This window comes from Mytilus trossulus, chromosome 13 (genome assembly GCF_036588685.1).
Source record: "Mytilus trossulus isolate FHL-02 chromosome 13, PNRI_Mtr1.1.1.hap1, whole genome shotgun sequence".
Classification (NCBI taxonomy): domain Eukaryota; kingdom Metazoa; phylum Mollusca; class Bivalvia; order Mytilida; family Mytilidae; genus Mytilus; species Mytilus trossulus.
The window spans coordinates 47952583-47978872 of record NC_086385.1 but is presented as its reverse complement, the minus strand read 5'-3'; the positions used below and the strand labels follow the sequence as shown (position 1 = coordinate 47978872).

General features: G+C 31.6%; 1 protein-coding gene across 1 annotated transcript; it reads right to left on the bottom strand.

The window, feature by feature from the left end:
- Positions 1-1387: 1387 nt before the first annotated feature.
- On the bottom strand, positions 1388-25675 carry LOC134694917 (uncharacterized). The gene is made up of 9 exons (XM_063556026.1): positions 25581-25675; positions 24672-24736; positions 22465-22630; positions 20572-20654; positions 19472-19540; positions 18789-18803; positions 16845-16862; positions 2337-2348; positions 1388-1541 (listed from the first exon to the last, which is right to left on the bottom strand). Exons 2-9 carry the CDS (start codon positions 24724-24726, stop codon positions 1405-1407), a joined length of 555 nt encoding a protein of 184 aa, XP_063412096.1. The 5' UTR covers positions 24727-24736; positions 25581-25675; the 3' UTR covers positions 1388-1404.
- Between the last annotated feature and the right edge of the window lie 615 nt (positions 25676-26290).

Below are 26290 nucleotides of genomic sequence, written 5' to 3'. Positions count from 1 at the left end.
ATTGAAAACTGTTTATTCTTTCGTACTAGTGATACTTTATATTGGGATTCAGTTCATATAACAAATTATGCTAAATTTAATGGATTCCTAGTGGAAATTGATATGCAAGAAAATAATATTAACATTGAAATGTGGCAACAGGAATTATAACGAATTTCTTTACTGTTAATACCATGAACACAAAAAACATAGAAAAAACATGCTACTATTACACATGCTTGATTGTCTAGTTCATGTTATGTATTTTTTTTTATATTTGACCGTCTTTTATATTCAGAAATCAACTCAAGCGAAACTTAGATGGCGCCTAGTAAGAAATACGCACGAAATACTGATACAATATTGCAAGTCTACGTATAAGTGTTTCTTTTTTACGTCTTATATTTTGAACAAACGTTTAAGCATATGATAATTCAATATGAGAACGTGTGTCGAATTGGTGAACATCATTTTGACAGCTACTGCCTTCAAAATCAAATACATTTAAAACTGAAACTAAATTATTTATCTTACACATGTTACATGACACGCGCACTTGTAAAACAATTATATAACATAAGAAATATTTATATGTTTGTTTACATTAACTTAATTTGGACAGTTAACTTTTCAATTTAACATTGAACTTAAAGCACTAGTGTTTTGATTAATAAATTTTGAAAAACTGAAATACTAAACTGAGGATGTTGTCTGTAAATAGCATATTTAACTGATTTGGACCACTACCCATGTATGCTGGGTTTTTTTTACCATTTATCACGAATATTTGAAAAAAATGAACCATTTTCTTTAATGGAATACATTGTTAATTATACATAACAACATAAAAAAGCAACATGTTGCAAAAAGAAATTGTAGAAAAAGTAAAAAGAAAACGTCATTGAACAGTTTCAATAAAACAGATTACATGCAAAAATAGTAAGGTCCAAATAAACATACAAAGCGTCTTATAAGTTCAAGTGATAAAAATGCAAACCGGAGAACAAAATTTACAAATTGCATTGAACCACTATTGACAAACAAATCCGACACATATGTTAATTGTCTGAAGGTCTATAACTCCAAGATTCGTGTAACAATATCTAATAATTAGCACGGAAATTAGAATATATTGTTGTTTACGTCTACACATTCATTAGTTAATGGTCATTGACGAGCGAAAACATTATAGTGGCAACACATGAAGAATAATTGTTGTCGTGTATGGCACATATTGCCGAGGCAGACTACTGTGAATAAACAATTTGAAACGAAACCATTACAAAATATTATTAGATTTTATTGAAGCAAGTAGCCTATTCTATGTAAAACATGAACACAAATGCAATTTCCTCGGAAAAACTGATTAACGAGATATAGTGATAAACAATAGAATATAACAAAACTGTTAGGATTTCATGTTTTTTAATTGTATGATCTTTTGCATGTTTTACATCTTGAGCATCCTAATCCGTCATCTTCCTGTGGTTCACATCCAGTACATGGTCTATCATTAGCGTAGTCGGTAATAGGACAGAGTGGCGGTCTGTTACATCCCAATCCTAAAACGTGAAGTTATAAATTAAATACCAAAAAATTTAATGCAACGTGAAATGTTGTATTTTAATTTTCGATGGAAATCGTATTTCCTAGCATTTAATGCTGTAAACAATTTTAATAAGTAATTTATTCCAATATGTGCCGTCAATTATTTGGCATTCAACCTGTAAGGGACATTATCTTTTACTAAAAGATAATGATATTGAGTTATATTATGTTGTACTAGTGTATCGAACTTAAACTTTAATAAGACCACAATGTGTATTATATTATCTAATATTTGATTGTTATGATAAGATGTGAAAAAACGATAAGAATTTGTATGCTTTTTTGTTTCATTATATGGAGTTCTCAAATCTTAATAATGTTAATGTTAACAATTCTTATTAAATTTAATTACATGAACGGATTTCAAAAACCTATAAGTAGCCTTCATTAGCTGACAAGAACGTCCACTTTATCTTGTTTTGGAGCATAATTATTAAAAATACCTCATTATTTTGTAATTTTCATATTATAAAAAAACACAATCCAAGCAAATGTGAGTATTATTTCGTTCGCCAAACGCTCTACAATTTTTCACATGATAGTAATGACTAGAAATTGGAACATTACAATATTGTTTAATTTTAGATTAACTATTACACGTTAGCCTTTCCCGCAATAAGTAATAGTGTTAAACATTTGTAATTGGAACGCACGATATTGTACGTTATAGGTATTTTGGTCAAAAGACTTTTGTTAAGTTGCTGTTGTGTGAATCTTTATTTGATAACTATATTAAAAAAATAACTTACGTGGTGGTGTTCCTGTTTCAAGAAAAATAAATGCCAGTTGTTAATGATTACGAAAAAGAAAGCACTAAACAATTTATAACTACTGATTTAAAGTCATATGAAACGAGTAAAGGATGAAAAATAATGAATATCCAATGTTTCAACCAATGCATGTATGTATTAGTCTTCTGTACACGATTTTATATTTTTTTTACACAAACATATTGTATAATCGTCAATTAATTTTTCTCTGTCTGTTATGATGTTGAAATATTGCAGCTACTCAATTGTCTTATTTTGAAGTCGAGGTTTACCGATTGTCACCATATAGTAAACAATTAACAAAGAAGATAATGATACGTGTTTAAAATGTTCACTTTTTTTATGCCAGATCTATGCGTAATGCGACCACCGGATTTTTTCAAGTAGGGTCATGCTAAGGTCACTTTGCATACGGAAAGCATGTCGACGAATTGCTTCTTGGAAGCAAGCAATTAAAAAAGGAAACTTCTTTTACATGTGGACAAATCAAAGAATTTTCTTCACAAAAAAGTATATGCACATAAGTTTTATAATGGCAACTATCCATTTACTAATAAAAAACATATGCATCATTTTCTTTTAATTTGAGTTTTCATATGACTTTTTAAAAATTCTGAAAGTTACTATCATCTCTGTTTTATTCAGCATGTCTAATGATTGTAACAAAATACCGAACTCAAAAATTAATTGAAAAAGAAATGCCGACAATTTCAATCTTATCATTCAAACGATCATCTGTAAGTGTACTGTTTAATTTCAAGAGTATGTACCAGTTGTATGGAATTGTTCCGTTGTATTGACAAAATTAAATTAGCAACCCAAACCAAATTCGTAAATATGATCAAAAAGTTACCAACGTACCAGTATTATAATTTAATACGCAATACGCGCGTTTCGTCTACATAAAACTCATTAGTGACGCTCAGATTAAATTCGTTATAACACCAAACACATACAAAGGTGAAAAGCATTAAGGACCCAAAATTCCAAAATGTGTGTCAAATACGGCTAAAAAGGGATATAGCATCAACAATTGTGTAAACATAAAAAAAATAATGAAAAAACATACTTATAAATCACAATTCAGAGTCGAATAAATGACATCAACGGTAATTATTTAAGCGCCAAAATGCAAAATATTTAAAGTTTCCATAAATTATAAAACCTATTTACAGACAAGTACGATTAATAAAATCTTTTGTATACAAGTTATACGATTAATTTGAAGACGGAATTCCCCGTTGTCATTTTCATTATCATTTGAATATCTAACATATGAATATTTCAATATAGTGATGCAAAGAACTCATTCATATTGATGACGGCTTTTGAAGATTATTATATTTGTTGTCTTGAACGTGATGAAAAAAAACCTGTTACTTTCATTTAGTGAGATCCTAATTATTTGCAAATCATCAAGTCTACATCCTTTGTAGTTTTAGAAATATAAACAATTTAAAAAAAAAACACTCTGCATATGACCATATACATTGTAAATGCTGAAAACGTTAGTCTATATTCCATTGCTTTAAATCATAAATCACTGATATCACGTGGTTTTACTTGTTTCATTGAGTTTTATCGTTTGATTTCGATTTTTTGGGGGGATTGGCCTACCAGTTTGTAGTTTGCCTAGGGGTTTAGTATATTTTTTTACTCTCTTTTCCTTCTAATTTGGATTGCAAGATATCAAAATGTTTACTGTTTATTATGTTTCTTTTATTTAGATTCGTACTTGGTGATAAAATTGAGAATGGAAATGGGGAATGTGTCAAAGAGACAACAACCCGACCAAAATAAAAAAAAAAACACAACAGCAGAAGGTCACCAACAGGTCTTCAATGTAGCGAGAAATTCCCGCACCCGGAGGCGTCCTTCAGCTGGCCCCTAAACAAATATATACTAGTTCAGTGATAATGAACGCCATACTAATTTCCAAATTGTACACAAGAAACTAAAATTTAAATAATACAAGACTAACAAAGGCCAGAGGCTCCTGACTTGGGACAGGCGCAAAAATGCGGCGGGGTTAAACATGTTTGTGAGATCTCAACCCTCCCCCTATACCTCTAACCAGTGTAGAAAAGTAAAAGCATAACAATACGCACATTAAAATTCAGTTCAAGAGAAGTCCGAGTCTGATGTCAGAAGATGTAACCAAAGAAAATAAACAAAATGACAATAATACATAAATAACAACAGACTACTAGCAGTTAACTGACATGCCAGCTCCAGACTTCAATTAAACTGACTGAAAGATTATGATTTCATCATATGAACATCAGGCACAATCCTTCCCGTAAGGGGTTTAGTATCATACCATCATAACATATATGAGAAGAACATAACCCGTGTCATGCCAACAACTGTTTTTAGAATAAATGTGTTTAGTTCCGACGCAAAGACCTTATCAGTGACTCAATATTAACGCCAAAATATGCAATCTTTAATGACTTGACAACAGTATCGTAATTATATCCCTTCTTAATAAGTCTATTCAAAGGTTTTGTAAGTTTATGAGGTGAATACTGACACCTTTGTGCTTTATAAAGAATATTTCCATAAAAAATTGGATGTGAAATACCTGAACGTATAAAAAGTCTGCATGTTGAGCTATATTTACGAATGATGTCTTTATACCGATGATAAAATTTAGTAAATGTTTTGACTAGTTTGTGATATCGAAAACCCTGGTGTAATAATTTTTCAGTAATACATAAATTTCTCTCGTTAAAATCTAAAACATTGTTACATACACGAGCGAATCGTACAAGTTGAGATATATAAACACCGTAAGATGGTGACAAGGGAACGTCACCATCTAAAAACGGATAATTAACGATAGGAAATGAAAAATCATCCCTTTTATCATAAATTTTAGTATTCAGCTTTCCGTTAGTGATATAGATATCAAGATCGAGGAAAGGGCAGTGGTCATTGTTAGTATTAGCTTTATTTAAAGTGAGTTCACCAGGATAAATTTCATTAATATACATACTGAAGTCGTCATTATTGAGAGCCAAAATATCATCCAAATATCTAAAAGTATTATTAAATTTGTTTATCAGATGTTGTTTTGATGGGTCTTTGCTTATTTTTGTCATAAATTGTAACTCGTAACAATACAAAAAGAGGTCCGCAATAAGTGGTGCACAGTTAGTCCCCATTGGAATTCCGATAATCTGACGATATACGGAATCCCCAAAGCGAACAAAAATGTTATCTAGTAAAAATTCAAGGGCATATATAGTATCAAAGCATGTCCAATTAACATAGTTTTTTTGTTTATTGCTACTAAAAAATGACCTAAAAGAGTTTGAACATATATATTCACATTCTGATTTTTTGAATGCCCATTTAATTAGGTGTGTGAATTTTTTTCTTAATGAGAATGTGAGGCAATGTGGTATACAGGGTAGAAAAATCAAAACTTTGAACAGATTCAAAATCACCAATATAAGCATGCAATTTATCAAGTACTTCCAACGAGTTCTTGACACTCCAAAAGTAATTTATTCCACTATTTTCGAAGGCCTTATTTGAACAATTTATTATAAGGTTTTTAATTGTACCAAGTGTGCTGGTAAGAATAATAGACAATTTAGTAGTTGAACAATGGCTTGAAGACGAAATAAATCTATATTTGTAAGGGGTTTTGTGTAGCTTCGGAAGCCAATACATAATTGGAACTTTCATTGTATTTGGCTCTGCTTGTAAAGCGGTGGCTAAAAGTTTATGTTTGTTACAGATTTCGTTTTCTGAAAATGGAGTCAGTTGGAATGTTGGTGAATTGGTGATTTCCTTTTTCAGAACCTCGATGTAAAATTTACGTCAAACAATAATAATATTATTAGCAGCTTTATCGGCCGGGACAAAAACAAATTCCTTGGCTAGTTCTTTTAGTTTATGTTTGATACGAGAAATAGGTTTATTGTGGTTATTGTTAATAGTAAAATGTTCTTTAAAATGTTGAATACGTATATCAACTATCTTCATTACTGAATTAAAAAAAGAGTCCAAAGATTTTTTGTCAGCTTTTTCCCGTTTTATCCATTTCATACAGTAAGTATGGAGTGAGTCGTGGATGATATTACGACACTCATTCCAATTAATAATTGACGGGGGACGATATTTAGGTCCTTTACTGAGAAATGATTTTAACTCTCGGTCTTGAACGATGTTAAGATCTCCTGTTATAACATGGGAAATGGGTCCATAAATATATTCGGAATTACTGCAATTACATGAAGTAGGTGTATTTTCACTGATATTAACATCTTTACACAATTGACTATAATTAAACACAAATTTCCGGGTAGATTTCTTGTAAATATAACAAATAAGAGGTAGCTCAGTATTGTCAAAATATCCAGGAATTTGTTCTTTAACAGAATGGTCGTTAAATATACCGGCAATATTTACAAAATCAAAGCCTTTATTGAACTACTTAATTTTAATAAAATGTTTTTTATGATCTTCAGGGCGATCAATTTTGGGAAATAATTTAGAATAACAATATGCCATAATAATTTGAACAATTTCATACTTAGGACTGCTATATGAAATTGTGTTGCAATCCTCCAAAATTTTATTTAACTTATTAACCGGTAACGAACAGAGTTTTGTTAACAGATAATGTCTGCCGTTGTTTTTTGAAATAGAAATTAAGTCCGAAATATTGGTATGATTGGCCCGAAATTTTCTTTGATTGCGATTTGTTCTACAACCGTGAGAACGGTTTTTACGAACAGTTTTAGAAACAATATCCAAAATGTTAACGGAATTGGTTCTAGATATATTACCAATTCCCATGATATTATCATTTAGACCGAGAGGGTAAACTGTCTGTAATTTTTTAATCCAATTTAATTCAATTATTTTCCGTGATCGTACAAACTTTGAATGCGATTCACCAGGCTGCTTATTTACTACTTCTAAAGGTTGAACTGCTAAATATTTAAAAGGATGGTTGTGCTTCTTAAGGTGTTGGTAAATGATACTTTTGAATTTATTAGGTCTTTTAAAACGATACAGATGTTCTTGAGTGCGTTTTGATAAATATCTTCCAGTTTCTCCTACGTACTGAATACCACATCCCGGTTTGTTTCATGTGAGTAAATAAATAATACTGTTTGTTTTTCAAGTAATATCAGTTTCAAAATTTAAAGAAAATGTGCGACCATTAAACGTGGACCTTACCGTATTGTTGGTGGAAAGACGGGGACATGTAAGTCATTTTTTGGCATGACACTTATCGATAGAAGGGTAACCACGATTTTTATTGTTAAAAATGTTAGCGATGGTAGTATTTTTAGATAACCGATTTTGAAAATTGAGACGTGTAGATACCCTTTGAACAAGTTTAGTATTTAGTATTTTTCCGTTTCTTAGTTTCATAATTGTTTTGTTAGTGAATTACATAATAAAGGAGCAAAGATTGGCGTCCAGAATATGAACCAGCATACAATAATTAAGTTAAGTAAAAGTGATAAATTTGTTAGCTGAAAATGTCGAACGCTATCAGTATTAATTACCCGAAAAAGATAGTGTATATCAGGGTATGACTGATGGCTGACCAATTAGTAGAATGGGGCTGAATATTGAAATACTACTTTTTGATAAACATTCCTAAAGTAATGAACTAGAGCAGTTCTCGCTCGGACACACACTCCATAATCTAGTATATTATAAGAGCATAAACCTGAAGCACGGGGAGGCACTCTACTGCCTCCACACGGCACTAAAGACAAACTCTGTAAAAAATAAAATTGAGAATGGAAATGGGGAATGTGTCAAAGAGACAACAACCCGACCAAAATAAAAAAAAACACAACAGCAGAAGGTCACCAACAGGTCTTCAATGTAGCGAGAAATTCCCGCACCCGGAGGCGTCCTTCAGCTGGCCCCTAAACAAATATATACTAGTTCAGTGATAATGAACGCCATACTAATTTCCAAATTGTACACAAGAAACTAAAATTTAAATAATACAAGACTAACAAAGGCCTATTTTTTATCATAAATTTTAGTATTCAGCTTTCCGTTAGTGATATAGATATCAAGATCGAGGAACGGGCAGTGGTCATTGTTAGTATTAGCTTTATTTAAAGTGAGTTCACCAGGATAAATTTCATTAATATACATACTGAAGTCGTCATTATTGAGAGCCAAAATATCATCCAAATATCTAAAAGTATTATTAAATTTGTTTATCAGATGTTGTTTTGATGGGTCTTTGCTTATTTTTGTCATAAATTGTAACTCGTAACAATACAAAAAGAGGTCCGCAATAAGTGGTGCACAGTTAGTCCCCATTGGAATTCCGATAATCTGACGATATACGGAATCCCCAAAGCGAACAAAAATGTTATCTAGTAAAAATTCAAGGGCATATATAGTATCAAAGCATGTCCAATTAACATAGTTTTTTTGTTTATTGCTACTAAAAAATGACCTAAAAGAGTTTGAACATATATATTCACATTCTGATTTTTTGAATGCCCATTTAATTAGGTGTGTGAATTTTTTCTTAATGAGAATGTGAGGCAATGTGGTATACAGGGTAGAAAAATCAAAACTTTGAACAGATTCAAAATCACCAATATAAGCATGCAATTTATCAAGTACTTCCAACGAGTTCTTGACACTCCAAAAGTAATTTATTCCACTATTTTCGAAGGCCTTATTTGAACAATTTATTATAAGGTTTTTAATTGTACCAAGTGTGCTGGTAAGAATAATAGACAATTTAGTAGTTGAACAATGGCTTGAAGACGAAATAAATCTATATTTGTAAGGGGTTTTGTGTAGCTTCGGAAGCCAATACATAATTGGAACTTTCATTGTATTTGGCTCTGCTTGTAAAGCGGTGGCTAAAAGTTTATGTTTGTTACAGATTTCGTTTTCTGAAAATGGAGTCAGTTGGAATGTTGGTGAATTGGTGATTTCCTTTTTCAGAACCTCGATGTAAAATTTACGTCAAACAATAATAATATTATTAGCAGCTTTATCGGCCGGGACAAAAACAAATTCCTTGGCTAGTTCTTTTAGTTTATGTTCGATACGAGAAATAGGTTTATTGTGGTTATTGTTAATAGTAAAATGTTCTTTAAAATGTTGAATACGTATATCAACTATCTTCATTACTGAATTAAAAAAAGAGTCCAAAGATTTTTTGTCAGCTTTTTCCCGTTTTATCCATTTCATACAGTAAGTATGGAGTGAGTCGTGGATGATATTACGACACTCATTCCAATTAATAATTGACGGGGGACGATATTTAGGTCCTTTACTGAGAAATGATTTTAACTCTCGGTCTTGAACGATGTTAAGATCTCCTGTTATAACATGGGAAATGGGTCCATAAATATATTCGGAATTACTGCAATTACATGAAGTAGGTGTATTTTCACTGATATTAACATCTTTACACAATTGACTATAATTAAACACAAATTTCCGGGTAGATTTCTTGTAAATATAACAAATAAGAGGTAGCTCAGTATTGTCAAAATATCCAGGAATTTGTTCTTTAACAGAATGGTCGTTAAATATACCGGCAATATTTACAAAATCAAAGCCTTTATTGAACTACTTAATTTTAATAAAATGTTTTTTATGATCTTCAGGGCGATCAATTTTGGGAAATAATTTAGAATAACAATATGCCATAATAATTTGAACAATTTCATACTTAGGACTGCTATATGAAATTGTGTTGCAATCCTCCAAAATTTTATTTAACTTATTAACCGGTAACGAACAGAGTTTTGTTAACAGATAATGTCTGCCGTTGTTTTTTGAAATAGAAATTAAGTCCGAAATATTGGTATGATTGGCCCGAAATTTTCTTTGATTGCGATTTGTTCTACAACCGTGAGAACGGTTTTTACGAACAGTTTTAGAAACAATATCCAAAATGTTAACGGAATTGGTTCTAGATATATTACCAATTCCCATGATATTATCATTTAGACCGAGAGGGTAAACTGTCTGTAATTTTTTAATCCAATTTAATTCAATTATTTTCCGTGATCGTACAAACTTTGAATGCGATTCACCAGGCTGCTTATTTACTACTTCTAAAGGTTGAACTGCTAAATATTTAAAAGGATGGTTGTGCTTCTTAAGGTGTTGGTAAATGATACTTTTGAATTTATTAGGTCTTTTAAAACGATACAGATGTTCTTGAGTGCGTTTTGATAAATATCTTCCAGTTTCTCCTACGTACTGAATACCACATCCCGGTTTGTTTCATGTGAGTAAATAAATAATACTGTTTGTTTTTCAAGTAATATCAGTTTCAAAATTTAAAGAAAATGTGCGACCATTAAACGTGGACCTTACCGTATTGTTGGTGGAAAGACGGGGACATGTAAGTCATTTTTTGGCATGACACTTATCGATAGAAGGGTAACCACGATTTTTATTGTTAAAAATGTTAGCGATGGTAGTATTTTTAGATAACCGATTTTGAAAATTGAGACGTGTAGATACCCTTTGAACAAGTTTAGTATTTAGTATTTTTCCGTTTCTTAGTTTCATAATTGTTTTGTTAGTGAATTACATAATAAAGGAGCAAAGATTGGCGTCCAGAATATGAACCAGCATACAATAATTAAGTTAAGTAAAAGTGATAAATTTGTTAGCTGAAAATGTCGAACGCTATCAGTATTAATTACCCGAAAAAGATAGTGTATATCAGGGTATGACTGATGGCTGACCAATTAGTAGAATGGGGCTGAATATTGAAATACTACTTTTTGATAAACATTCCTAAAGTAATGAACTAGAGCAGTTCTCGCTCGGACACACACTCCATAATCTAGTATATTATAAGAGCATAAACCTGAAGCACGGGGAGGCACTCTACTGCCTCCACACGGCACTAAAGACAAACTCTGTAAAAAATAAAATTGAGAATGGAAATGGGGAATGTGTCAAAGAGACAACAACCCGACCAAAATAAAAAAAAACACAACAGCAGAAGGTCACCAACAGGTCTTCAATGTAGCGAGAAATTCCCGCACCCGGAGGCGTCCTTCAGCTGGCCCCTAAACAAATATATACTAGTTCAGTGATAATGAACGCCATACTAATTTCCAAATTGTACACAAAAAACTAAAATTTAAATAATACAAGACTAACAAAGGCCAGAGGCTCCTGACTTGGGACAGGCGCAAAAATGCGGCGGGGTTAAACATGTTTGTGAGATCTCAAGCCTCCCCCTATACCTCTAACCAGTGTAGAAAAGTAAAAGCATAACAATACGCACATTAAAATTCAGTTCAAGAGAAGTCCGAGTCTGATGTCAGAAGATGTAACCAAAGAAAATAAACAAAATGACAATAATACATAAATAACAACAGACTACTAGCAGTTAACTGACATGCCAGCTCCAGACTTCAATTAAACTGACTGAAAGATTATGATTTCATCATATGAACATCAGGCACAATCCTTCCCGTAAGGGGTTTAGTATCATACCATCATAACATATATGAGAAGAACATAACCCGTGTCATGCCAACAACTGTTTTTTAGAATAAATGTGTTTAGTTCCGACGCAAAGACCTTATCAGTGACTCAATATTAACGCCAAAATATGCAATCTTTAATGACTTGACAACAGTATCGTAATTATATCCCTTCTTAATAAGTCTATTCAAAGGTTTTGTAAGTTTATGAGGTGAATACTGACACCTTTGTGCTTTATAAAGAATATTTCCATAAAAAATTGGATGTGAAATACCTGAACGTATAAAAAGTCTGCATGTTGAGCTATATTTACGAATGATGTCTTTATACCGATGATAAAATTTAGTAAATGTTTTGACTAGTTTGTGATATCGAAAACCCTGGTGTAATAATTTTTCAGTAATACATAAATTTCTATCGTTAAAATCTAAAATATTGTTACATACACGAGCGAATCGTACAAGTTGAGATATATAAACACCGTAAGATGGTGACAAGGGAACGTCACCATCTAAAAACGGATAATTAACGATAGGAAATGAAAAATCATCCCTTTTATCATAAATTTTAGTATTCAGCTTTCCGTTAGTGATATAGATATCAAGATCGAGGAAAGGGCAGTGGTCATTGTTAGTATTAGCTTTATTTAAAGTGAGTTCACCAGGATAAATTTCATTAATATACATACTGAAGTCGTCATTATTGAGAGCCAAAATATCATCCAAATATCTAAAAGTATTATTAAATTTGTTTATCAGATGTTGTTTTGATGGGTCTTTGCTTATTTTTGTCATAAATTGTAACTCGTAACAATACAAAAAGAGGTCCGCAATAAGTGGTGCACAGTTAGTCCCCATTGGAATTCCGATAATCTGACGATATACGGAATCCCCAAAGCGAACAAAAATGTTATCTAGTAAAAATTCAAGGGCATATATAGTATCAAAGCATGTCCAATTAACATAGTTTTTTTGTTTATTGCTACTAAAAAATGACCTAAAAGAGTTTGAACATATATATTCACATTCTGATTTTTTGAATGCCCATTTAATTAGGTGTGTGAATTTTTTCTTAATGAGAATGTGAGGCAATGTGGTATACAGGGTAGAAAAATCAAAACTTTGAACAGATTCAAAATCACCAATATAAGCATGCAATTTATCAAGTACTTCCAACGAGTTCTTGACACTCCAAAAGTAATTTATTCCACTATTTTCGAAGGCCTTATTTGAACAATTTATTATAAGGTTTTTAATTGTACCAAGTGTGCTGGTAAGAATAATAGACAATTTAGTAGTTGAACAATGGCTTGAAGACGAAATAAATCTATATTTGTAAGGGGTTTTGTGTAGCTTCGGAAGCCAATACATAATTGGAACTTTCATTGTATTTGGCTCTGCTTGTAAAGCGGTGGCTAAAAGTTTATGTTTGTTACAGATTTCGTTTTCTGAAAATGGAGTCAGTTGGAATGTTGGTGAATTGGTGATTTCCTTTTTCAGAACCTCGATGTAAAATTTACGTCAAACAATAATAATATTATTAGCAGCTTTATCGGCCGGGACAAAAACAAATTCCTTGGCTAGTTCTTTTAGTTTATGTTCGATACGAGAAATAGGTTTATTGTGGTTATTGTTAATAGTAAAATGTTCTTTAAAATGTTGAATACGTATATCAACTATCTTCATTACTGAATTAAAAAAAGAGTCCAAAGATTTTTTGTCAGCTTTTTCCCGTTTTATCCATTTCATACAGTAAGTATGGAGTGAGTCGTGGATGATATTACGACACTCATTCCAATTAATAATTGACGGGGGACGATATTTAGGTCCTTTACTGAGAAATGATTTTAACTCTCGGTCTTGAACGATGTTAAGATCTCCTGTTATAACATGGGAAATGGGTCCATAAATATATTCGGAATTACTGCAATTACATGAAGTAGGTGTATTTTCACTGATATTAACATCTTTACACAATTGACTATAATTAAACACAAATTTCCGGGTAGATTTCTTGTAAATATAACAAATAAGAGGTAGCTCAGTATTGTCAAAATATCCAGGAATTTGTTCTTTAACAGAATGGTCGTTAAATATACCGGCAATATTTACAAAATCAAAGCCTTTATTGACATACTTAATTTTAATAAAATGTTTTTTATGATCTTCAGGGCGATCAATTTTGGGAAATAATTTAGAATAACAATATGCCATAATAATTTGAACAATTTCATACTTAGGACTGCTATATGAAATTGTGTTGCAATCCTCCAAAATTTTATTTAACTTATTAACCGGTAACGAACAGAGTTTTGTTAACAGATAATGTCTGCCGTTGTTTTTTGAAATAGAAATTAAGTCCGAAATATTGGTATGATTGGCCCGAAATTTTCTTTGATTGCGATTTGTTCTACAACCGTGAGAACGGTTTTTACGAACAGTTTTAGAAACAATATCCAAAATGTTAACGGAATTGGTTCTAGATATATTACCAATTCCCATGATATTATCATTTAGACCGAGAGGGTAAACTGTCTGTAATTTTTTAATCCAATTTAATTCAATTATTTTCCGTGATCGTACAAACTTTGAATGCGATTCACCAGGCTGCTTATTTACTACTTCTAAAGGTTGAACTGCTAAATATTTAAAAGGATGGTTGTGCTTCTTAAGGTGTTGGTAAATGATACTTTTGAATTTATTAGGTCTTTTAAAACGATACAGATGTTCTTGAGTGCGTTTTGATAAATATCTTCCAGTTTCTCCTACGTACTGAATACCACATCCCGGTTTGTTTCATGTGAGTAAATAAATAATACTGTTTGTTTTTCAAGTAATATCAGTTTCAAAATTTAAAGAAAATGTGCGACCATTAAACGTGGACCTTACCGTATTGTTGGTGGAAGACGGGGACATGTAAGTCATTTTTTGGCATGACACTTATCGATAGAAGGGTAACCACGATTTTTATTGTTAAAAATGTTAGCGATGGTAGTATTTTTAGATAACCGATTTTGAAAATTGAGACGTGTAGATACCCTTTGAACAAGTTTAGTATTTAGTATTTTTCCGTTTCTTAGTTTCATAATTGTTTTGTTAGTGAATTACATAATAAAGGAGCAAAGATTGGCGTCCAGAATATGAACCAGCATACAATAATTAAGTTAAGTAAAAGTGATAAATTTGTTAGCTGAAAATGTCGAACGCTATCAGTATTAATTACCCGAAAAAGATAGTGTATATCAGGGTATGACTGATGGCTGACCAATTAGTAGAATGGGGCTGAATATTGAAATACTACTTTTTGATAAACATTCCTAAAGTAATGAACTAGAGCAGTTCTCGCTCGGACACACACTCCATAATCTAGTATATTATAAGAGCATAAACCTGAAGCACGGGGAGGCACTCTACTGCCTCCACACGGCACTAAAGACAAACTCTGTAAAAAATAAAATTGAGAATGGAAATGGGGAATGTGTCAAAGAGACAACAACCCGACCAAAATAAAAAAAAACACAACAGCAGAAGGTCACCAACAGGTCTTCAATGTAGCGAGAAATTCCCGCACCCGGAGGCGTCCTTCAGCTGGCCCCTAAACAAATATATACTAGTTCAGTGATAATGAACGCCATACTAATTTCCAAATTGTACACAAGAAACTAAAATTTAAATAATACAAGACTAACAAAGGCCAGAGGCTCCTGACTTGGGACAGGCGCAAAAATGCGGCGGGGTTAAACATGTTTGTGAGATCTCAACCCTCCCCCTATACCTCTAACCAGTGTAGAAAAGTAAAAGCATAACAATACGCACATTAAAATTCAGTTCAAGAGAAGTCCGAGTCTGATGTCAGAAGATGTAACCAAAGAAAATAAACAAAATGACAATAATACATAAATAACAACAGACTACTAGCAGTTAACTGACATGCCAGCTCCAGACTTCAATTAAACTGACTGAAAGATTATGATTTCATCATATGAACATCAGGCACAATCCTTCCCGTAAGGGGTTTAGTATCATACCATCATAACATATATGAGAAGAACATAACCCGTGTCATGCCAACAACTGTTTTTAGAATAAATGTGTTTAGTTCCGACGCAAAGACCTTATCAGTGACTCAATATTAACGCCAAAATATGCAATCTTTAATGACTTGACAACAGTATCGTAATTATATCCCTTCTTAATAAGTCTATTCAAAGGTTTTGTAAGTTTATGAGGTGAATACTGACACCTTTGTGCTTTATAAAGAATATTTCCATAAAAAATTGGATGTGAAATACCTGAACGTATAAAAAGTCTGCATGTTGAGCTATATTTACGAATGATGTCTTTATACCGATGATAAAATTTAGTAAATGTTTTGACTAGTTTGTGATATCGAAAACCCTGGTGTAATATTTTTTCAGTAATACATAAATTTCTCTCGTTAAAATCTAAAACATTGTTACATACACGAGCGAATCGTACAAGTTGAGATATATAAACACCGTAAGATGGTGACAAGGGAACGTCACCATCTAAAAACGGATAATTAACGATAGGAAATGAAAAATCATCCCTTTTATCATAAATTTTAGATGTTAATATGTTAATATATCGTCTGTAGATTCAAATAAGTGTTTTCCTTTGTTTGTATTACGCCTAACATATTTTTATACTTTTAAACTTTACCCCACCTTCACATCGAATTAGAAAATAACAATAATCTCTCAAGCATCCACACCTTTTTTATCAGTACGTCCGAGAAACATTTGATAAAATAGATGACTTTTTGCGACTAACCTCGTGTCTATTTTCCGGTTTATAGTTGATTAATTGAAAACCCTACCACGCCTTTATTTTCAATTAAACGAAATGTATCATAATGAAATTAAGTCATATTGATATACTTCCTGTAAACGTTTAATTTGTAATTTTTTCAACCAGACATGTTACGGAATATAAAATTTGTAACTACATATGTATGTAAATGTTGTTCCATCAATTAAATTTAACTTACGTAATTTCGCAGCTTGATCTGTGAAAAAAAAATAAAAGTTCATATTTAGTAACAAACACATTATTATTATGATTATGTTAGTATAGGGTCATAAAACAAGCCTGAAGCAAACGTTTTGTATTACAGGTATCTACGTATAAGCTTACAATATGATAGGGGAAGTAAGGAAAAGGATTTAACAATTGTGGTCTGAATATTAATCAAAACGATTTCTTTCGGGTCAAATTAATGAATAGTCATGCTATTCTAATAATTTACCTTCGTTCAAGCTTCACAAAAAGTTAACATGACCGTTGGTTTTTAAATTTTAGTCAGATAAAAAAAAGGTGGTGAAAGATACCAGAGGGACATTCAAACTCAAAGATTGAAAATAAACTATCACCGACATTGTTTAAAAAGAAAAAGAAAAAGAGACAAATAATAGTACACAAGACACAACATAGAAAACTGAAGAGAAAGCAACACGAACCTACCAAAATATTTGGGTTATCGCAGGTGCTCCGGAAGGGTAAACAGATCCTGCTCCATATGTTGCACCCGTCGATTACTTATATACAATTGTCTGATGCTTTTTCACTTAGTTAAACTTATTGTCATATCTTATAGGAGTAGCTCGACGGTTGTCAAATGTCGAGCAAGTTCACATAGGCAGATCCTGGAGGTCCTGAAGTACCCGCCCCCCCCCTTTTTGTGAGTAAACTTTTGTTGATTATATAGGGAATTATTGAAGCATGACTTGAGTCGCCACCCCCGACCAACACCCCCCCCCCCCCGACCCCCACCCCCGCTTAGGTCAGTTAGCGGGTGTCCACTTAGGATAGGTTTTGAATCCGCCACTGGTACAGCTTATCCTTCAGGCACCGTAAATAAAGAGGTAATGTGGATTTCGAGTTGCTACATCATTGATTTTATAATTTTGTTGTATGAATGGGTTTGTCGTTTTGTTGTTCTCGTTTTTGTCGATGGCATTTTTACTTTGTTTTATCAAATAACTTTAGATATCACTTTGGTATCTTTTGTATATCTTTGGCAGGTCACTTGTATCTTAAAACTTTGTTATAAATATGTTTGCGGTAAGGTCATTATTGACAATGAACGCATAAAGCATACTATTACAAAATTATTAGGTTTTGTCATTGGTTTAGGTATTTACATATAATTATAAAAATCTATTCACAAATGTTATGCCAATTTTTAAATAATGTTAATATAAAAGTTTTGACACAATATAAAAACTCTTTTTTTATCACAAAACAAACATATCTATCTAAATACTATTATCCCACGCCTTGAATCTTTTTAAATAAAACTTTCAGTGTTAACTACTAGAGAAATAACTATTGGTTTGTTAATTGTTGGTGATTAACATTTAACAGGTGATATGTTTATCTTTTTTGACGTGTTGCATTAAATGCTGCAATACATGATGGTATAAAGTCGTTAGAACAATAACAAATCCATGTCACGACCTGAATAGAACCGGTTATTTTTTTTGTAGAGCTGCGTTCTCTACCAGAAAGGGTAAGGATTTTGTCCAAAAAATCCTATCGCATACATATTGATATAAAAACAATCTATGCTTATATTAGGATAAAGTTAGCTCTTAACTTTAACCATTTAATATCATTCTATGGAATTAAATGACAAAACTGCAACGTTGCAAATTAGGTCAACAGAAACTGAAAGGATTGTCAAATTGAAAGAAAAACTTAAACTTTATGTTTGAACTCTTCACACAGCTGGTTATAGAAATCATGTTTTGAAATAATAAATTAACATAAGGTAAAAGATTATTAGAAAATAAATATTTTATGACAAGATCCACTAAAAATGTCAAAAGGTATATCTATGTGACTGATGAATTTCACTGTTGATGACTTGTTTTGTTTTCCTACATTTTTCATTAAACAATATCAGAAAAAAAAACAACACCTGTATACTTACAATCTTGTCCTTTAGCTGTAAAATAAACAAGAGAATATTACGATTAAAATATTAAAATAAATATGCATGTTTATTTTAGGTTTAGGATCTTTGGTATTGTTTGTTTATTTTATGTTAATTAGTTGACTTAAAATCCTTAACGTATTCAGCTACATTTGATTTAGTATTGCAAAACAACGTTATTTCAATTTTATTTTTAAATAACCAGATAATGTTAGCGCATGCATAGTTTTTACACTAAGGTAGAGGTTTTTGAAAATGCAATCAGACAAATGAAGTCTAACAATATTAATTATAAAAAACACCACTGACGTATTATATGGTTTAAATGGAGTACATTTTCATATAATAATCAAATTTACAATAGCCAAATACAAGAAACACGCTTGTTTCATCTAGAATATACAATAAATAGAAAAAGTAAAAACAACACGATTAATATTTTCTTACGTCCGTAGAACATGTAAAACTAGAGTGACAGTAATTGTTGATTTCATGAAGGCAAACTACTGTAAGATCGTACGTTAAATGATAAATTTTAGTTAGCCTACATTATGATTTTATTTTAAAAAATTACACAATTTAGACCTCTATCGTTGCTGATGAAATGATGAAAAACAGATCACGTTGTAATTTTTATTTAGCCATCATACACGCGCATTCAATGTTACAAAAATACATACCGACAAATAAAGCTGATGTAAATGTTCCTGAACAGACATCACAAATTGATGGTTCACTTAAAAATGTTCCTGTAAGTAAAAGTTGAAGAGTTATTTTATTTTTTACCATACATCAATCTATAACAATATCATAGCTACTAAACCAAGAGTTCCAAATGTTAAAGTTGAAATCATCCTTTTGCAAATCTTACAAACGCCATCACGAGTTGGTTGGCCATAATAGTTTATCTATCTCACATATGATATTAAATATTTTCCTTATGGCGAAATTACAGTCCCGTTCCCTTTTCACGAATGTGACCTACCGAGTACGATTATGTTCCTGAGTTTGTAATAACATGAACAACACGACGGGTTCCCCCTTCCGGAGCAACTGATATCACCTCCAGCTTTTTCTTAGTGTTTATATTTGTACGTCATTTTCGGTGGACTACTATAAGTATCATTATTTTATTATTATTTGTCATTTTTAATTATGGCGTTGTTAGTTTATTTCTGATATACAAGCAATCATAACACATCTTCCTTCAATTTTGGCGTAGAGTTGCCTGTTCTGCAATCGTATTACACACCTCGAATTAAAGGTACGAAAGCATGACTTCATGAGCCGAAACATTTTATAAGTGTTCTATTGATATTATTCCTAATTTCGGTAGTGTAGACCCGCTCACGAGATGTATCACTGACGACATGTTTTACTTCTGGTAACACACATTAATCGTCTGTTTATGAAATCTAAGATCGCGCATGTTGGCTGGATGATGATACATGCATAACTGTAGATGCTAAATTTGTCGAAGCAAGTGTTCTTGTTCTATTTAGAGTTTATTGCAATTATTTCAATATTTTTATTATTGCGCAAGATGCGACTGGGTTCTAATCGCAATAATTTAAATTTACATTTTGAATGTTTGTATATGCAAATCAAACAGGATTTTTTGTGTCAATGTCGCCAAAATTAAACGCATTTTATTCTAATAATAAATGTTTGCAATAAATTTTGAATTCACAGTACGCGATTGCTTAAAAATATCTTTTTATATTGATTCTTGACTTCTTCGTTGATCTTGTATATATTTTCATTGATAACATTGACTTACTGTAAGGTGTAACATAAACAAATATTATTCGGGCGGTACGGTCATATAGGGTGTGTTTAACACATCTGTATCTATCACCATTCCTGAAAAATAAAATCGTTAAAGCAATCATTATAATAATAAATTATTACAATACATATTATACAAAAAATCAGACAAAGAGAATTTAGCTTAAACATATTTATTTATAGTGGATTGGGAAACAAGTTTTGCAACTTATATTAATCCCTTTCCACTTTGCGGATGCGAGTGCTGCCTTGTAGCGGCATTAGCCTACTCTTTTTCGAAATCTACAAGGGTGTCTTTAACGTGCAAGATATATGGCTCTCTCTTAACACGGGTCAGCCATTTGTCGTCTCCTTCCGACGGACTATAATCGTTTCCTTCAGACCATACTCGCTAATGGTGTCAAGGGAGAGCCGAAAATTGAGTTCCTGAAATGTTCATCCCGAACGGGAATCGAACCAGGAACCTTTGTGTTAGTAGTCCGATGCACTACACCACGGCTGTCTGGATAGAATTTGAAGAGCATTATTTTAATGTCAGTGCGAAGTTAATATGTAAATCAATTCATAGATGACTGTATGCACTAATTCGTAAAACAAGTTAATAAGAAAGAAAAGAATGCAAATAATAAGAAAAAACTGGACCAATATTGATCAGTTTTAGTAAATTTTATCAATATGGAATATTCCTCTCGGTTAAAAAAAATCATTTATTAGAATATGGCATGATAAAATAACTTGCAATTTCTAGAAATGGAGAAAACTTTAAAAAAAAATCAATTTATTATAATAATACATAGCAATGTAAGAAAAAATAAAATTATCGGAAATATTCTATTTCAGAAAATTCACAAGTATACAAAGCTGTTTTAAAGAAGAAAAAAATAAGCAAATCGCTATTTACATTTGAAAATCATGACAACTAAATGAATGCAAATAAGCTTACTTAATTTGTAAAAAATTCATGATAGACTCTCGACTGATACATTTACATTACATGAACAGTGAGACGTAAATAAAAGCTTAATGTTGAGTCTCTAACGAGTTCTAAAGATACCCCAACAAAACTTGTTTTGAACGGTCCTGACACCGTAAAATACATACAGTAGGAAAAATATATGCACTGAACAATGTACTAAGGAGGCAATCAGAAAATGTATTATATTTTAAACAATCATCAGTTTGAACCTATTATGAAAACAAGAGAACAAACAGTCAACAAGTTAAGAGCATGGAATTAATCTTTGAAATCAATCACTATAGCTATGTACCGTAGGATTGCAAACAACATGTAGCTCATGTCGATTCTCTCGGTGTTTTCATATTACAATTTATAGGAAACACAAATGTTATTAGACTTAATCATGAGATAACAAACTATGTATTTTACTCATCAAGTCGTTAGCAACAATAAAATTGAGAACGGAAAGAAAAAACCCGCGCAAAGACCAGATAACAACCGAAGGCCACCAATGGGTCTTACATGCAAGGAGAAAATCCCGCACCCGACGGTAGGTCTTATCTGACTCTTAAATATTTTTTGATAACAATTATTAGGTCCTTAACTTGAGAACACAATTAGATGTGATGCAAAGAAGTATCATATTGCATTTTTGGGGCTGTCATAAATCAGGAGCCCATGGCCCTTTAAGTCTTGTATGATTTTTAATTTTTGTCTTTTGTGGATATTTTGGAGTTTAGTATGACGTCCATTATTACTTAACTAGTAAACATTTTTGCTTAGTGGCCAACTGAAGCGTGGCTTTGGGTGCGGGAGTTCATCGCTGCATTGAAAAGACCTTGGTTGTTGTCTGCACTTTGGTCGGGATGTTGTCTCTTTGAAACATTCCCAATTTCCATTTTAAATTTCATGTGAACATTTTCTTACCTGACTACAAGAAAGGCTCCAAGCCTTGCATAACATTCTCTTAATTCTTCTCCATTATTCACAGATAAAATTGATGTATTGGTACATGAAAATGTGTATGTATTTGTTTCATCAACAAATTCGCCTCTGTTGACTCGAGAACATGGATGGCTACACAATGCATTTACTGAAAACAGAATTGTAACATGTTTATTTTAATTCGTAATTTAAACACCTGCAAAAAAAACCTTCAATGTACTGTTTTTATCTCATCATTAAATAACTTATCAATTCATTAATCCTAATCTTAAGTTTTGACACTAGAATATCCAAGTGACAGCAAACGTCAATCAAATAAATTCTTTAAAACAAAATCAGTAGCATTTCATGAATAACTGTTTGAAAAATTGCATAGTTAGAAAACAATAAGACGATCGGACAATGAGATGACTATATCAACCAGATAACATGAATAGAAGAAGCTAAATACTAACTAGGCAATCAAATGTCCTTAAAAAATGAGTATGCCTAGATCAAAGCAGAAAGCTAAAAAAACGTCATAACATAACAATACGTTAAACAATTCAAATGATAGAAGTAAGGGCTTGCATAGTGCGGGGAAAAAATGTCAAAAATAGCACTCACAGCTACTGAGAGCTAGATTAATGGCACTTATAACAAATACACAAGTAATGCTATCCCTGATGACAAGACATATCGTAGCGAAAAAGACTCTCTATAGAATTCAGATAAAAACGTGTTTTTTTTAAAACAAATGTACAAATGTTCGATAAGTTAACAGGGGCATTCTTAAAAAATGAGCTTTGTAAATAACATAACTTAAAAACCAGGTTTGATCAATCATCTTTAAGAAAAGGAAATGCATATACCATATACGAATATGACAGTTATTTCCATATGTTTGATGTGTTTAAGCTTTGGATTTTGATATTAAATGGTAAAAGGAATTTGAATTTCCTTGGAGTTCGGTATATTTGTTAGTTTACATTTTGATAAAAGGATGTGATACTCGTGTTGTACATATACATAAAAACCACAGAACAAACGTGTGTATCTATGTAAACACTAGTAAAGGTTCTTAATTATATTTGTTACAAATTCAAAGGTTCCGTTCATTACAATCTAAAACGTCACTACATACAAGATCATTTGGAACTAGTTATTACTACAAACACACTGCATGATGGGATCAAAGGGAACATCATCGGCTAATTAATTAGATAGATAAATGAAGAGGAAACGGAAAATCGTTTCGACTGTCATACATGTTTTGTATAGGTCTTTCATTGTGTCACTGAAATATCAAAATTATATAACTGTTACCATGGTTATATCATTTCAGTATTATTAGAGAAATATTCATTATAAAAAGCAAATATCCATTCTCAATTTTAAATATATCATTAAGGTAACGGTTTGTTAAATTTAGAAAATAAGATAGCAGTGAGATGTATTTACTGAGTCTGACTTTACATTGTAATTGATTACACTAAAGGATCACGTCTGAAGGCGCAGTTGTTGATCATAAAAATACATTCAATTGGTCGTTCGAAAGGTATTGCTTAAACTAACACAGATCTTTACAAGATGAAAATTAAACTTTTAATTATCTCATCACACAGCAAAATTAATATATCAAGCATGTCAAGTTTATTTATCGTTTTTCTTACAAAAGAAGAATAAATATGATTTAAAGAAAACACGATTGCAATGAAAGGATCATTTAATTAAATTAGAAAATGTGTGTTTGATAAAATTTGACGCAAGTGTAGTGTTGATAAAATAAAAATGAAGTTTTCATGATTAACACATTATTTATTGAAACATATTCCCCATTTGTTCTTACTTTAAAAATATTTTATTCAACTATTTCCAGATGTTTTTTTTCTAATTAATAAAACGTTATGTTACTGTAGTTAGAGAACGTAAAAAATGTTAGTTGAAGAAAGGCGACATGAACAAAAGTTGAAGGATTCGTGAAGTGTAGTCAGCTTTAATTATTAGAGGAGGTATTAAGCTAACATGAGGAAGTGCGTCTGTCTATAACTTCGTTATCTCTGAATAACACGACTTCTACAATCAACAGGAGGTAATAGATTTTTTGATGTTATTTAGACAAAAAAGGGGTATCTTTTTTCTGAATTTTAAATGGGACAGACGAAGAAACATGTTGAATTCTCAATATTTTAACTCTATATAGAACTTACCTGTTACAAGAACGAATAAAAAAATAAATACACTCAATACGGCCTTTACGAACATGATCACAGATCTGGAGAAAAATAAAACACATATAAATGATTATGTTGCTCAGAAATTGCCGTACAAAGAATTGAAATAATGAAAATCCATTCAATTTATATGTCGATGTGAACGTTGACAAATAGATTTATTCTATATCACACTACCACACTAAACTCAAAAAAAGAAAAAATTGAAATGATGTCAACGGCGTTAAAAAAACATATTTTTCATTTGAAAATGTATTTGCATTTGCCTTAGCAATCCTTTTCAAAAGCTTAATTCAATTTCGAGAGTCGCAATTAAAACACGTGTGTCGTAAACTGAAATTCACAAACCTGTGTGTATGTTTATTTGTGGTATGAATATAATGTTATAGACATCATATTTATATGTTTTTCGTTAACCACATTATAAGTTTAGGTGCTTTTTGATCGTATTCACTGAAGCATTTTATTAACGTACGTCATCTTATAGAATTGTTTTTCCCAGAATTAATGATAAAAATGTAAGTCAGATATTTATAGATAGTTAACGAGCTAATCTATTAAAATGTTATGCATCCTTTATCTTTTAATACCGAGCAAAATGTATTTGTTTTTGTTATTATTTATTATGGCTGAAATAAGTTTTGCGCTGCCTCTTTTTTTCAAAAAGGTTTTGCAAAGTATTGTCCAACATATTGAAATCATAAAAAAGACCCCTAAAAATGGTCTAGCTCTTTCTACATTTTGAAAGATTTACGGTAGTCATTTGTTAAACTTATCAACCGAATTAAAATAATGTATCTTATCATAATGAAGATGTTACCAAATTAATTATTGTCTTGTTTCCACTTTTTTTTAAAGCGAGAAAGATCAGATAATACAACTTACCTTTGAGAAGAAATGTGAAGAAATGTAACTAGTAAGTTTTGTAGAAAGACAAACGAGAACAGTGACCCTATTTGCCTTGGATTGTAATAACACCATCAAGGTAGTAAAACCAGAACGATTAATTAAAATATGATTGAACGTCCGCATCTTAATATGAATAAGAATTTGTGAAAGTTAATGAGACCATTCTCCATCCAAGTCACAATGAAATAAAAGTTAATAATTATAGCTTAAAGTACGGCCTTCAGTACAAAGCCTTGGCTCACTTCGAATACTAAGCTATAAAAGGCTTCAAAATGATCAGGGTAAACAATTCAACCAAGAAATGCCTGTTGCTCAATCCTTTTCATATCGTAATGAATAAAATATGATTGAAATCAAAATCAAGAAAACCGAGAGTACTATCTATAAAAAAACGAGAAAATGAAACACAGTCATACCAACAAACGACCACCATTGAAGTCTTCCCTGAGGGGGTTTCACCGTACCATCCCAATAATTTATTCCATTCCGTCAATTGAAAACTAGCGATGAAATTCCAATGCTCCAATGAAATTAACGGTCGGATACTGCATACAACATATTTTTTTATTGCGAAAAGACCTTTTGCCCATGATATGAATATAATGATTGTTTTTTTTATCTTTAACTGTTTTGTTGTTTCAAAAAGATGTCGTTTAGACATTTTGTATGTGATATCGAATAGTTTA